At 39.8% G+C, this 12,645-nt stretch overlaps 1 protein-coding gene and 1 long non-coding RNA gene across 2 annotated transcripts; one reads left to right on the forward strand and one right to left on the reverse strand.

Annotated features, from left to right (window-relative positions):
- Positions 1 to 595: 595 nt before the first annotated feature.
- Positions 596 to 1,082, forward strand: LOC124268270. Its single transcript, XR_006896256.1, has 2 exons — positions 596 to 673; positions 971 to 1,082. It is a non-coding gene; the product is annotated as an uncharacterized LOC124268270 (long non-coding RNA).
- A 2,903-nt stretch (positions 1,083 to 3,985) lies between these two features.
- On the reverse strand, positions 3,986 to 9,883 carry LOC124268261 (histidine-rich glycoprotein-like). The gene is made up of 2 exons (XM_046703295.1): positions 9,776 to 9,883; positions 3,986 to 5,407 (listed from the first exon to the last, which is right to left on the reverse strand). Exons 1-2 carry the CDS (start codon positions 9,810 to 9,812, stop codon positions 4,779 to 4,781), a joined length of 666 nt encoding a protein of 221 aa, XP_046559251.1. The 5' UTR covers positions 9,813 to 9,883; the 3' UTR covers positions 3,986 to 4,778.
- Positions 9,884 to 12,645: the final 2,762 nt, after the last annotated feature.

A 12,645-nucleotide genomic window follows, 5' to 3' on the forward strand; every position in this document is an offset into this window, starting at 1 on the left:
CAGCAAATATCACGGCGGGGGACACCAGAAATGGGCTTCACACATTGTACTCTTGTGGGGAATCGTACCCGGTTCTTTGGCGTGACGAGCGAACGCCTTAACCACTGGGCTACCCCACCGCCCCCAAGACTGTATGACAAGAGGGACGACCTTACATTTCCAATGCCAAGGTGGGGCAGCAGAGCATGTCCTTTCTTCGATAATTTTGAAAAGCTTCTTAAAACTTAAACAGGTTTCAACTTTTGTCACCTTATTGTTCAACTGTGCCTGATTTGGTTATGTTTTCAGTAATAATATTCATAATAATACACAGTAAAGCTTTTCAGAAAGTTTCATGTCTGAGATGTGAAAGGCATTTCAAAATATGACGCATAAGTGGTAAGTATGATTCCGATGCAATTCCTCAGTTTGACGTGTATGTGTTTCTGTGTCCTTTTCGGTTTGATTGATTTGCCTTTGCATGTGTTTGTCAGTCTCTCACGATAGCGTTTAATTCATCGCTGTATCATATATAGGATCACTATTAAAACAACGATATTATGCACCCTTTCTATACAGAATAATAACTTTTCTCCTTTTCTCTCTCTCACGACCGCAGTTCTCTTCAGCCAATCGTTAGCTCTATTCAGGGAGATTGAACTAGCACCTCCCTCGCCGAAAATGGAAGTACGGGGTAAGCATAATATTTTACACTATCTTCTTTTTAGATAGTCAGTTCAAAATGAAAGCAAATGCGTTGTTTATTCCAAATATCACAGAATAAGGGTCGCTTGTATATATGGGTAGTGAGAGAGTGAGTTTATGTTTACGCCGCACTCAGCACTATTCCAGCTACATGGATATATGGGCAGTAAAAGGGGTATTCTACTGCAAACGCTCCAGTGCTGTTGTCATATTACGTCTTACTGAACATTAATTTATTGAGTCAAATATTACCGTACTACATGGTGTTAATATTCTTGCATTACAGAGGCGATCAACTTTGGTGGTTCAAAACGGGTCAGCATAAAGTTCAAGCAGTGAATTCATGTACTTTGTGTTGTTGCATTGTATCCCCACTGCATAAAATACGTATCACTCAACTTCTGCTGTTATGTTTTGTTGTTAAACGCCCCATACATCAATGTTCCATGAAATAAAAGATAGTGAAAAATACGCAATATCCCCAATTTGATTGATGTAATTAATCAAACTGGCTGATATTATTAATCAAAGTGATATCATTTAAACTTTTGATTTAAAGTACAAAAGACACAGAACTCATAACTATGGCGACCTAGGAGGAACTGATCACCACTGATACTATTTGTAGAATTGATCAACACAGGTAGTATATGTAGAATTGATCACCACAGGTACTATGTGTGGAATGGATCACCACACGTACTATATGTAGAATTGATCACCACAGGCACTATATGTAGAATTGATCACCACAGGTTCTGTGTGTAGAATTGATCACCACAGGTACTATGTTTAGAATTGATCACCACAGGTACTATGTGTGGAATGGATCACCACAGGTACTATGTGTAGAATTGATCACCACAGGTACTATGTGTAGAATTGATCACTACAGGTACTATGTGTAGAATTGATTACTACAGGTACTATGTGTAGAATTGATCACCACAGGTAGTATGTGTAGAATGGACCACCACAGGTACCATGTGTAGAATGATCACAAAAGGTACCATGTGTAGAATTGATCACCACAGGTAGTATGTGTAGAATTGATCACTACAGGTACTATGTGTAGAATTGATCACCACAGGTAGTATGTGTAGAACGGACCACCACAGGTACCATGTGTAGAATTGATCACCACAGGTAGTATGTGTAGAATTGATCACTACAGGTACTATGTGTAGAATTGATCACCACAGGTACCATGTGTAGAATTGATCACCACAGGTACCATGTGTAGAATTGATCACTACAGGTACTATGTGTAGAATGGACCAGCACAGGTACTATGTGTAGAATGGACCACCACAGGTACTATGTGTAGAATGATCACAAAAGATACTATGTGTGGAATTGATCACCACAAGTAGTATCTGTACAACTGATCTCCACGGTTTCTATGTGTAGAATTGATCACCACAGTTACTATGTGTAGAATGGACCACCACAGGTACTATGTGTAGAATGATCACCAAAGATACTATGTGTGGAATTGATCACCACAAGTAGTATCTGTACAACTGATCTCCAAGGTTTCTATGTGTAGAATGGACCACCACAGGTACTAAGTATGGAATGGACCACCACAGGTAGAATGCGTGGAATTGACCACCACAGGTACTAGGTGTAGAATTTATCACCACAGGTATTATGTGTGGAATTGATCACCACAGGTACTATGTGTAGAATGGACAACCACAGGTACTATGTGTGGAATTGATCACCACAGGTACTATGTGTAGAACTGATCACCACAGGTACTATGTGTAGAATTGATCACCACAGGTACTATGTGTAGAATTCATCACCACAGGTACTGTGTGTGGAATTGATCACCACAGGTAATGTGTGTAGAATTGATCACCACAGGTACTATGTGTAGAATTGATCACCACAGGTACTGTATATGGAATTCATAACCACAGGTACTGTGTGTAGAATTGATCACCACAGGTACTATGTGTGGAATTGATCACCACAGGTACTATCTGTACAACTGATCTCCACGGTTTCTATGTGTAGAATTGATCACCACAGTTACTATGTGTAGAATGGACCACCACAGGTACTATGTGTAGAATGATCACCAAAGATACTATGTGTGGAATTGATCACCACAAGTAGTATCTGTACAACTGATCTCCAAGGTTTCTATGTGTAGAATGGACCACCACAGGTACTAAGTATGGAATGGACCACCACAGGTAGAATGCGTGGAATTGACCACCACAGGTACTAGGTGTAGAATTTATCACCACAGGTATTATGTGTGGAATTGATCACCACAGGTACTATGTGTAGAATGGACCACCACAGGTACTATGTGTGGAATTGATCACCACAGGTACCATGTGTAGGACTGATCACCACAGGTACTATGTGTAGAATTGATCACCACAGGTACTATGTGTAGAATTCATCACCACAGGTACTGTGTGTGGAATTGATCACCACAGGTAATGTGTGTAGAATTGATCACCACAGGTACTATGTGTAGAATTGATCACCACAGGTACTGTATGTGGAATTCATAACCACAGGTACTGTGTGTGGAGAATTGATCACCACAGGTACTATGTGTGGAATTGATCACCACAGGTACTATGTGTAAAATGGACCATCACAGGTACTATGTGTGGAATTGATCACCACAGGTACTATGTGTAGAATTGATCACCACACGTACTGTATGTGGAATTCATAACCACAGGTACTGTGTGTGGAATTTATCACCACAGGTACTGTGTGTGGAATTCATCACCACAGGTACTGTGTGTGGAATTGATCACCACAGGTACTATGTGTGGAATTGATCATCACAGATACTATTTGTAGAACTGATCACCAGAGGTAATATGTGCAGAATTGATCAACACAAGTAGTATGTGTATACATGTACAATATTACCACAGGAACGATATGTGGAACTGATCACCACACGTAGGAGGTGTAGAATTGACCACTACGTGTAGTAATTGCAGAACAGATGATCACAGGTACAATGTGTACAACTGATGATCACAGGTAGTATGTGTAGAATTGATCATCATGATGATCCTGGTCAGAACTGATCTTCATAATCCACTCGTAGCAGTGACCAACTCCAACATGTTTATAGTAAGTGCCGACAAATGAAGATCAGATGCTCACGATGTATCACCTAACTGATAATGTGTTTCATTACTCACTGCGGGGATATTGACCGCGGAGGCAGTTACTAGATTGTCTAAAATGACATAATTTCCATCTGCTACATGCAATAAGATCCCATTACTCAAAATTACAAGAAAATCATTTGAAATTTTAGAATATTTATTACGTCTTCATTCTGATGAATTGACTAATGTGTAAAAGAAGGTACATGCAAAACAAAAAATACTAAATACTATAATTGTACGGGAAGACAATTTTACTGAAAAGTATAAAATGAAATGCAATATACAATGTCCAGGTGGCATCATACAAACATACAGTAAATAACAATTAAAATATTTTTGCTGACAATAATACGATACCTGCAGAAAAACATTACCAAAATACTTTTCCAGTGCCATCTTTCAACGTTAATCTGACTGCATCCAATTAATTCATATTATTTTCATTATTCAGACAAAGGCCGTAACCTTACAGAGTGCATTTGGGACAATATTTTTATAATACTACTGATACCACCTTGTGCAAGTTAGTATAGGGAGGTGTAAAATGATTTCGGCTCCAAGCTGCCGAAGGTTGTAAATCCGCTCAGGGAAAAGCGGTGGCGTAGACATCTGTGTCTTCTGCGCTCCTGGGAATACTTAAGACAAATACGTATTTAAGATAGCTGCTAAAACGCACACATATGCAACCTCAATAACTTTTAACATTTGTCGAAACAATCGTGCATGGACAACATGTGCGTACATGTTCAAGTGTGAATAGAAATACTGACCTGAACTGTAACGTTATGGTCGTCAGATATGATAATTCTCGTTTCAATGTTTTATTTTAGTTTCACAAAATTGCAAGAAAATGTATTAATGGCTTAGAAAGACAAAATAGGTGTATAAAGGAAGACGTACGTGGACTTAGAGGCCAGTCAATCATTGTCGTGCCTAGCCAGCTGTGGTCAGAACGATAGGAAGGTAGTTGCTGTGACTGCCTCCACTACCGCCGCCTTTGAGGATGGGGATAGGGATCGGGACGGGGAAATCCTCTGATGACGTATCAGAAGACTCTGAAGATCCGCCGCAGCCGGAGCTGTCTGAGCTGCCGGAATCCGATGAAGAGTAAGACTTTGGCAGGGAGTGGTGATGGTGATGGATAATGGTCTCTTCGCTGCTACTGAAGCTGCTGTCGCTGCTTTCTGTGTTTTCCACGACGTCTTTCTTGGTGTCCTCGTCGTCCTTTTCGAAGTAATGATGATGGATGTGTTCCGGGCTGCTGGTGGTAGTGTCATAGGAAATTCTCCTGGAGACTGAACGGCGGTGGTGGTGGACTTCTGGAGACCTTCGTTTAAGGCCATAACCTTCGCGGCGATGACGGTGTCCACCTGAACTATGACGCCGATGTTCACTGCGACTGTAGCGACGACGTCCATGTTCAGTGCGATGGTGACGGTGGCCGTGACGATGGTCACTGCGGTGGTGACGGTGACCGTGACGAAGGTGGACAACGCTTCTGCTTTCCCGGCGGTGACTTCTTCCACGATGGTGTTCGCTTGCATATGTAATTGCAATACATACTGCAAAAAACAAGAACATGACGAACAATGATACAATATAAATGATGCAAGGGCATAAATAACACAATGTATCTGGGAAAATCTGCTTTATTTGTACCATCAGAAGAACATTATATCTATGGAAGGAACATTACGTGTAGTATTGTGTATACACACAATAAGCCCGGGCAAGAATTGATCTTCAGTAACCCATGTCGTAAGAGGCGACTAACGGGATCCGGTGGTCAGGCTTGCTGACTTGGTTGACATATGTCATCATATCCCAATTGCGTAGATCAATTCGCATGCTTTTGATCACTGGATTGTCTTGTCGAGACTCGATTATTTACAGACTGTCGCCATATAGCTGGAATATAGCTGAGAGATAAACAACAAACAAACAAACAAAACACACAATTTGCAAACAATACATCTTACATTTAGCATCTATTTTTCTACCTAACGGGATTACTGATTATCTAGTGATCTTCATTGTACATTATTACATATCTTAGCCGTTGTTGAAGCCATAATCGTAGAAATTCAAACTTCAGCTTTAGTCAAACATCATGAATAATTGCTGATCAGTTTACACTGCCAACATGTAACAAGTATTACAATGGAAGAATATTAGTTGCGCACTGACCTAGCTATGTACATGTAACTGAACATTTCAACAATAAATGAAGATATTGAATTATAAACAAAACACGTCACGGGCTATAATCCTATGAAATTACTAGTTTACAAGAGATTCCAAACACTTTGAATACAAACATATTCCGGCCATTATTTGCAGAGTACTTAATAAACATCACAAGGAAACATGAGGCAGTTAGTATGGCAGCCTGTGTTCGTTGTGAGTATGGTCTGTCTTGCATTATGCATTATCTTTCATAACCACACGAAGTTTACCGCCATATAGCTGGAACATTGCGGCGTAAAAGTCACTTACTCACCCAACCCGTGAAGATCCGGGTTAGAATTGTCCTACAGTAACCCATGCTTGTCATGAGTGACGACTAACGGGATCGGGTGGTCAGGCTCGCTGACTTGGTTGACACATGTCATCGTATCCCAATTGCGTAGATCGATGTTCATGCTGTTGATCCCTGGATTGTCTTGTCCAGACTCGCTTATTTACAGACCGCCGCCATATAGCTGGACTATTGCTGAGTGCAGCGTAAAACTCACCCACACGAATTTGTCAATTCAATCTTCAAATACACAATGCGTATGAGTGCGTGCAGCGGGAGGCTAGTGCAAATGCGTCATGTATATATTTTTATTATCCTCATTTGCAGTATGTTCGCTTAAGTGTAAATGACAAAAACGATTTTGTTTGTGATGCATGAAATATGATTGTAATGATATTAATTATGTGGAACTATAGAATTTAATTCTTTTTGTGGTACAATTTCTGATGTTCTCATGCGTGTGCGTTAACAGTGAGTGAGTGCGTTTGTTGTGTTTCTTGTTTTAGTTATATCGCAGAGGCTTAACGTGGGAGGTAATCTTAAATGACGTATGGTTTAGACGTTTACCACATTGTTGAAACCCACGAAAAGAGGTATGGTGCGACCGACGATCATCGGTTTCTGGCGTGCCCAAGGGAAGCAACTCTACTCGAGGAATTTTCGACGGCTCGGTGCTTTAACACATTTTATTCACGGTTTCAGTTTTAGTGATAAATCATTGTAAATTGTATCTATACAAACGGGATTATTTTCTACTCCTCAATTAAATGTGTATGTTTCTAACATTATAACGGTTTGCCAAAGAGTGAGTGAGTGAGTATGGTTTCACGCCGCTTTTAGCAATATTACAGCAATATCTGGGTGGACACCAGAAATGGGCTTCACACATTGTACCCATGTGGGGATTCGAACCCGGGTCTTCGGCATGACAAACGAACGCATTAACCACTAGGCTACCCTACCCCTCCCCGTTTGTCAGAGAGATAATGAGTCTAATGCCTAGTTTGAACGGCACTACCATTTTATAGTTCCAGAGTGACAATAAACTCTCCACAGGGTTGTATGATATCAGCTGATAACTTTCTCTTATTGTAAAGCAACATTTCAGCCGGTACGAAGGTTTCAAAGATCATGAAAGGGTTACAACTTTCAAGGCCAAAGTACGGTTTTTAAAACATGTGTGTCGTACGTTACATCTGGTGCGAATGAAAAAACAGGCAGGATACAGACTGAACCAGACTGAGTCCTGGTTGGCCATACGACTAAACATATATATACTTTTACGGAATATACTTTCTTCAAAAAGCGCCGGCTGACCATAGATGATGATTTTCGTATCTCTGTTGGATAAAAGCCGTGGATACGCCTGTCTGCAATCTGGCACTTCTTGCAAAAGTGGTTTACTAACAGTTAAAGGGAATCAGCAGCAATGATGGTCGATATCAAGCTACAACCAGTCACCGAAATACAAATGAGCTGACAATATTTCATTTCGTTGTACGCTAAATTGAGAGCAGATTTAGTTTTTCTAAAGAATTTTACACAACTGTCCGTTACCTAACAATGAATTTAAGGGAACGCAAAACGCAATGTTGGCACTCCTGGAGCTCATATTCATCTTATCACAACGGCATATATCAAAGTTCTCTAGTTCTTCTTCAACCTGAAAATGGTTCCATGATAATTATAACCCTTTATTGTGCTAGCAATTATCTGTAAAGGTCTTTTAAGTGATGAGGCATTCAAATGGATTTTGTTTGTGTTTTTTTTGTTCGTAGATTCTCGAAGGGATAGTACTCGTGGATGAATTTTTAAATACTACTGAAAAGTGCCGGTTAACAAATGTATGACACATCTGATGACAATATATAGAAGACGTACATTGTACATGTTCCCGATATCGATACTATCTGTGACTCAGTGTGCATTCCTCAATGACTTACATAAAAGCATCTGTCACTTACACGTAATAGCTTTAGATATCACATTACCAGTATACTAATTCCCATCACATTGGATTCTCTCTGAATATTGTATTTCTTTACAACACATGCACGATTTGAACGGACATATGATAATTTGGAAATCCATACTGTTCATATGTCCTGATGCTAGAGAAGGAAATGCCCATGTTAACTTCTTGGAAAATTGACAAACACGTTAGTTCAACATCATCATCATCATCTTTATTACGAATGAGGGGCGGCGGGGTAGCCTTGTGCTTAAAGCGTTCCCTCGTCACTCCGAAAAACCGGGTTCGATTCCCCACATGGGTACAATGTGTGAAGCCCATTTCTGGTGTCCCCCGCCGTGATATTGTTGGAATATTGCTAAAAGCGGCGTAAAACTGAACTCACTCATTATTACTTATGAAGGCCACAGGCCCATATACACAGTCATTCAAACAGGTGCGAAAGAGAAAAAGAAACGATTTCTCAAAATTCATAGCATTTAGCTGTCTACCTGCATAGATTATCTTACACCCCTAGTAGGATATATTATATATTAATATATTTAATATGTTAATACACATTTTCTATTTTTCTAACTTTCATTTCATTTCGTATGCATAATAGATAAAATAGTTATGATCAGTATGGATACGCGTGTGAGTTTAGAATTTATTCTTAGTCAAATACAGTGGTAACCCGTGAGAAATAAAATTAAGTTGCATAATTATTATAAAAGATAAAAGACAAATCTCTACCATACAACATTTCAAGGGTACTACTAAATCCGAACTGGATTTGGACAATCGTGCTGCAGGTGTAAGAAAATAGTGAAACCTCAGTAATATATCATCGTGGCGAATCATTGTGGCTTTTTATGTGATTAGTGCTTGTTTGTGCAAACTTGTTCAAATATGTACCATGTGTATTACCTAGCTGGAATCACTTTGGGGCATAATATTAATGTTACTTCACACAATGGCACGCCACCAGGTGATAACGTGCAAGGTTCACAAAGTTTAACCACATATACTACCCATCAAAGGTTTAGACTCACTTAAAACACTCACTATATGTTATGTATATATATGGTTACATCGAAGATGAATTTCTCCCCTAACTTGTGGGGAACCAACTGCAAACCTTATGCAGATGAATTGCACGGTGATCATGCATCAAATTGCTGAAAATCATGTGCAAATATATCGTGCATGTGAACAGCTGCGTTTTGGTGAAAAGTTTTGCTAAGAATTCGCCAATTTTCATCAATTATTGAACTCATGACAATAATCTTTTCAACGTTACAAATTTACAATACATCAGTTCATGTGTAAACAGTACCTTTAAACAGTATGGCATATTTTGCAAACTTTAGTTTAGAACAGTTGACTGAAGTAAGTGGCTACATCACACTAGTGATGGGTAGTATATAATACAAAGTATTATGACAAACATCTACTCACTTGCAAACAAAAACGACAGGAGAATCAGCTTGTTCATGTTCAATGCTCTGATGACTGAGACGAGATAGGTCTGCGCCAATGGTGTGTTGCCACTAGACCTTGAGTTTTTATACTGAGCAGGAAAGGTGTGGCAACAGCTTCTGTCAATTCCGTACAGGGCCTATTTCTTATGCTAATATCCTGCTGAAAATGCATGCTGCTACGTGTGTTTATCCGGTTTGGACCTGTTGCGATGAGCCAGGATTAGATATGATATATGCTGGTTTGAGCATTTAAGTACTAAATTAATAATTTGTGGCTTGACATGTTCGTTTACTTTGATTCTAGAGTTATTATATTCATCAGATTAAGACAATATTTTTTAGGAGAATATAATTGTTTAAATATTTGAAGGTACTTGTTGCACAGTCGTTTGAGGCGGGCCATTATCATATGTTACACTGAATGCACTAAGTCACGTTAAATGATATCTGTATCAGGAGACAAGTGAGGCCGCCTCTGATGTTTCATATACAGATCTATGCATATAGATTCAGAGTGACAAAAACTCGCCACAAGGCTGTATGACAAAAGGGATGATTTCAACTTTCCAATAAACTTCCCTTTCATGACGAGCAATATTCCAACAGCTCAAGCCTTTGGTGTTGACATTTCACAACTTTTGAGGTGCAATCAAGCGTGCTCTTTATATCAGGATTTCAAAGAGCGTCATATCACTCTTGTTCAGTTGTTTGATCAAGGTTACAAGGCCTCAGTAAAGCTTTCAAGAAGTTTTATGTTAGGCATGTGGAGGAAATTTCCAAATTGGATGCATCAGTGACAAAAATGATGTCCGATGCGATTACCTACTTTGACATGTACCATACGTTCCCGATTTATTTCAAGTGAACAGTTGCCTAGACTTAGCATATGTTTATGACGGGTGACACCGTTGAGGCAGGATACGGGCACCTTTTCGCGGACACCTGGTGTCATCACTATTTCATCGTGATTCATAAACACATGCTCTGTCATCGTATCGCATGGTGACATAACTGGACTGTCTGGTTCAGACCCGATTTGTTTACAAACAATATCATACTGCTGAAAGAACTATCTGCTCATGATAAAGTCACAATTGTACAATGGACACTGCTTTTAGCAGAACTTTCTTCTGGATGTGGAGAGTGTTTTTTCGCTTCTATTGTGCAGTTATGCATGCAAACCGATAATTCACAAAAGAGTAATGACTGGCACGTGCCGTTGGCGTCTGTACTATATTGATTAAGAACTTTAGTGTCAAGTGCTTGTTCAAAATTTCATGGTATTTCTTTCTGAAATCATACATTGAATCCATCGATATGAGTCTAATATAACGAAGTACAAGTGACATTAATGAAGAGATGAAAAGAAACAAATGCAAGCAAAGAGGGTTTGGATGGGCCTGACATAGTCAGGCTGGTTTGGCTCATTATAAGCTCAAGACAGCGAATGAGACTTCACCAAGAAAACGCTGCCCAGTCGGACCTAGCAAATACACTTCGGAGAAGGTGAAGACTCCAACCACCGCAGCCTTGTGCATTATCCAGCGTGTCCAAAGGGATATGTTCCTATCAGCAAAACCGGGTACTACCAAATCTAAGGCACCAAGAACATTAGGGAGACGGACTAATTGGGACTTTGGACGCCCGTAAATCAGGTCCACATACTTGTGTTTGTACTGAATTTTGTCGGTCACACTGGTGTCAAACGGGACAGATAATTTTACAAATGACTCCATTTGATTTATCAAACACGAAAAGGTCAGGTGTGTTGGCCTGGATACATCTGAGACTATATACGGGCCTATTCCAAGAACTTTACACCCAGCTAACACGCAACGTTTCGCAACGTTGTGGGAAGGTTTTAGATTGGTATCGTCATGACACAACGGTGTAACAACGTTAGTATTACGTCAATTTATAAGGTTATGTCACAACGTAATAACAACGTTGCAGATTTACGTTGAGGAAACGTTATGCTTTGGGCTCCTCACAACGTTATAACAACGTTTCTTTTAACTTGGTGTCACGATAGGTTTTTCTGTAAAACGTTTCACTTTAAGGTTCTTTCTTCACTATTTAGCTACAGTTTCAGAACACACACGACTAAAACAACATGCAAATTGACGAACAAACAGTGAAGTGAATTTCTGCTTTGTTTCATAGGTACTCAGTTCACTACTGGGAAAACTACTAGTATTCAACTATTAACGTTAAACAGAACGTTAAGACAATGTAAAATACGTTAGCATCAAATAACGGAACTTTGTGGCGACGTATCACAACGTCAGGCCACAATGTTGTGACAAAGTAAATGGGAGTCTACAGAATACGTTGTAACAACGAAGCGTAACGTTGTGACAACGTGAAATTGTTGGCTGGGAAATTATTATTTTCCAGGACGCCCTCTACATGTTCTTGGTCGCCAATATTTGATCGTCTCCAATATTTGATCGAGGGAACTCGTCATAGCCCTTACGGTACTGTGTTAGTGCTAACGCCAACTTCATCAAACTGAAGGCTCAGCAGGGATGATGTTCTTCTGATAGCATTGCCACCAATGATCGAAATTGGGAGACGCAGGTATCGTTCCAGAAAATGTAGATATTGTCTATCTAGTTGAAAATGAGTGCCATGTTATTCTTGTATGTTCTCCTTTTTCTGATTTGAGAAAAGGGGCGGTGGGGTAGCCTAGTGGTTAAAGCGTTTGCTCGTCACGCCGAAGACCCGGGTTCGATTCTCCACATGGGTACAATGTGTGAAGCCCATTTCTGGTGTCTCCCGCCGTGATATTGCTGGAATATTGCTAAAAGCGGTGTAAAACCAAACTCACTCACTCACTGATTTAAG

This window comes from Haliotis rubra, unplaced genomic scaffold (assembly GCF_003918875.1).
Source record: "Haliotis rubra isolate DU_JTF1 unplaced genomic scaffold, ASM391887v1 Scf137, whole genome shotgun sequence".
NCBI lineage: Eukaryota > Metazoa > Mollusca > Gastropoda > Lepetellida > Haliotidae > Haliotis > Haliotis rubra.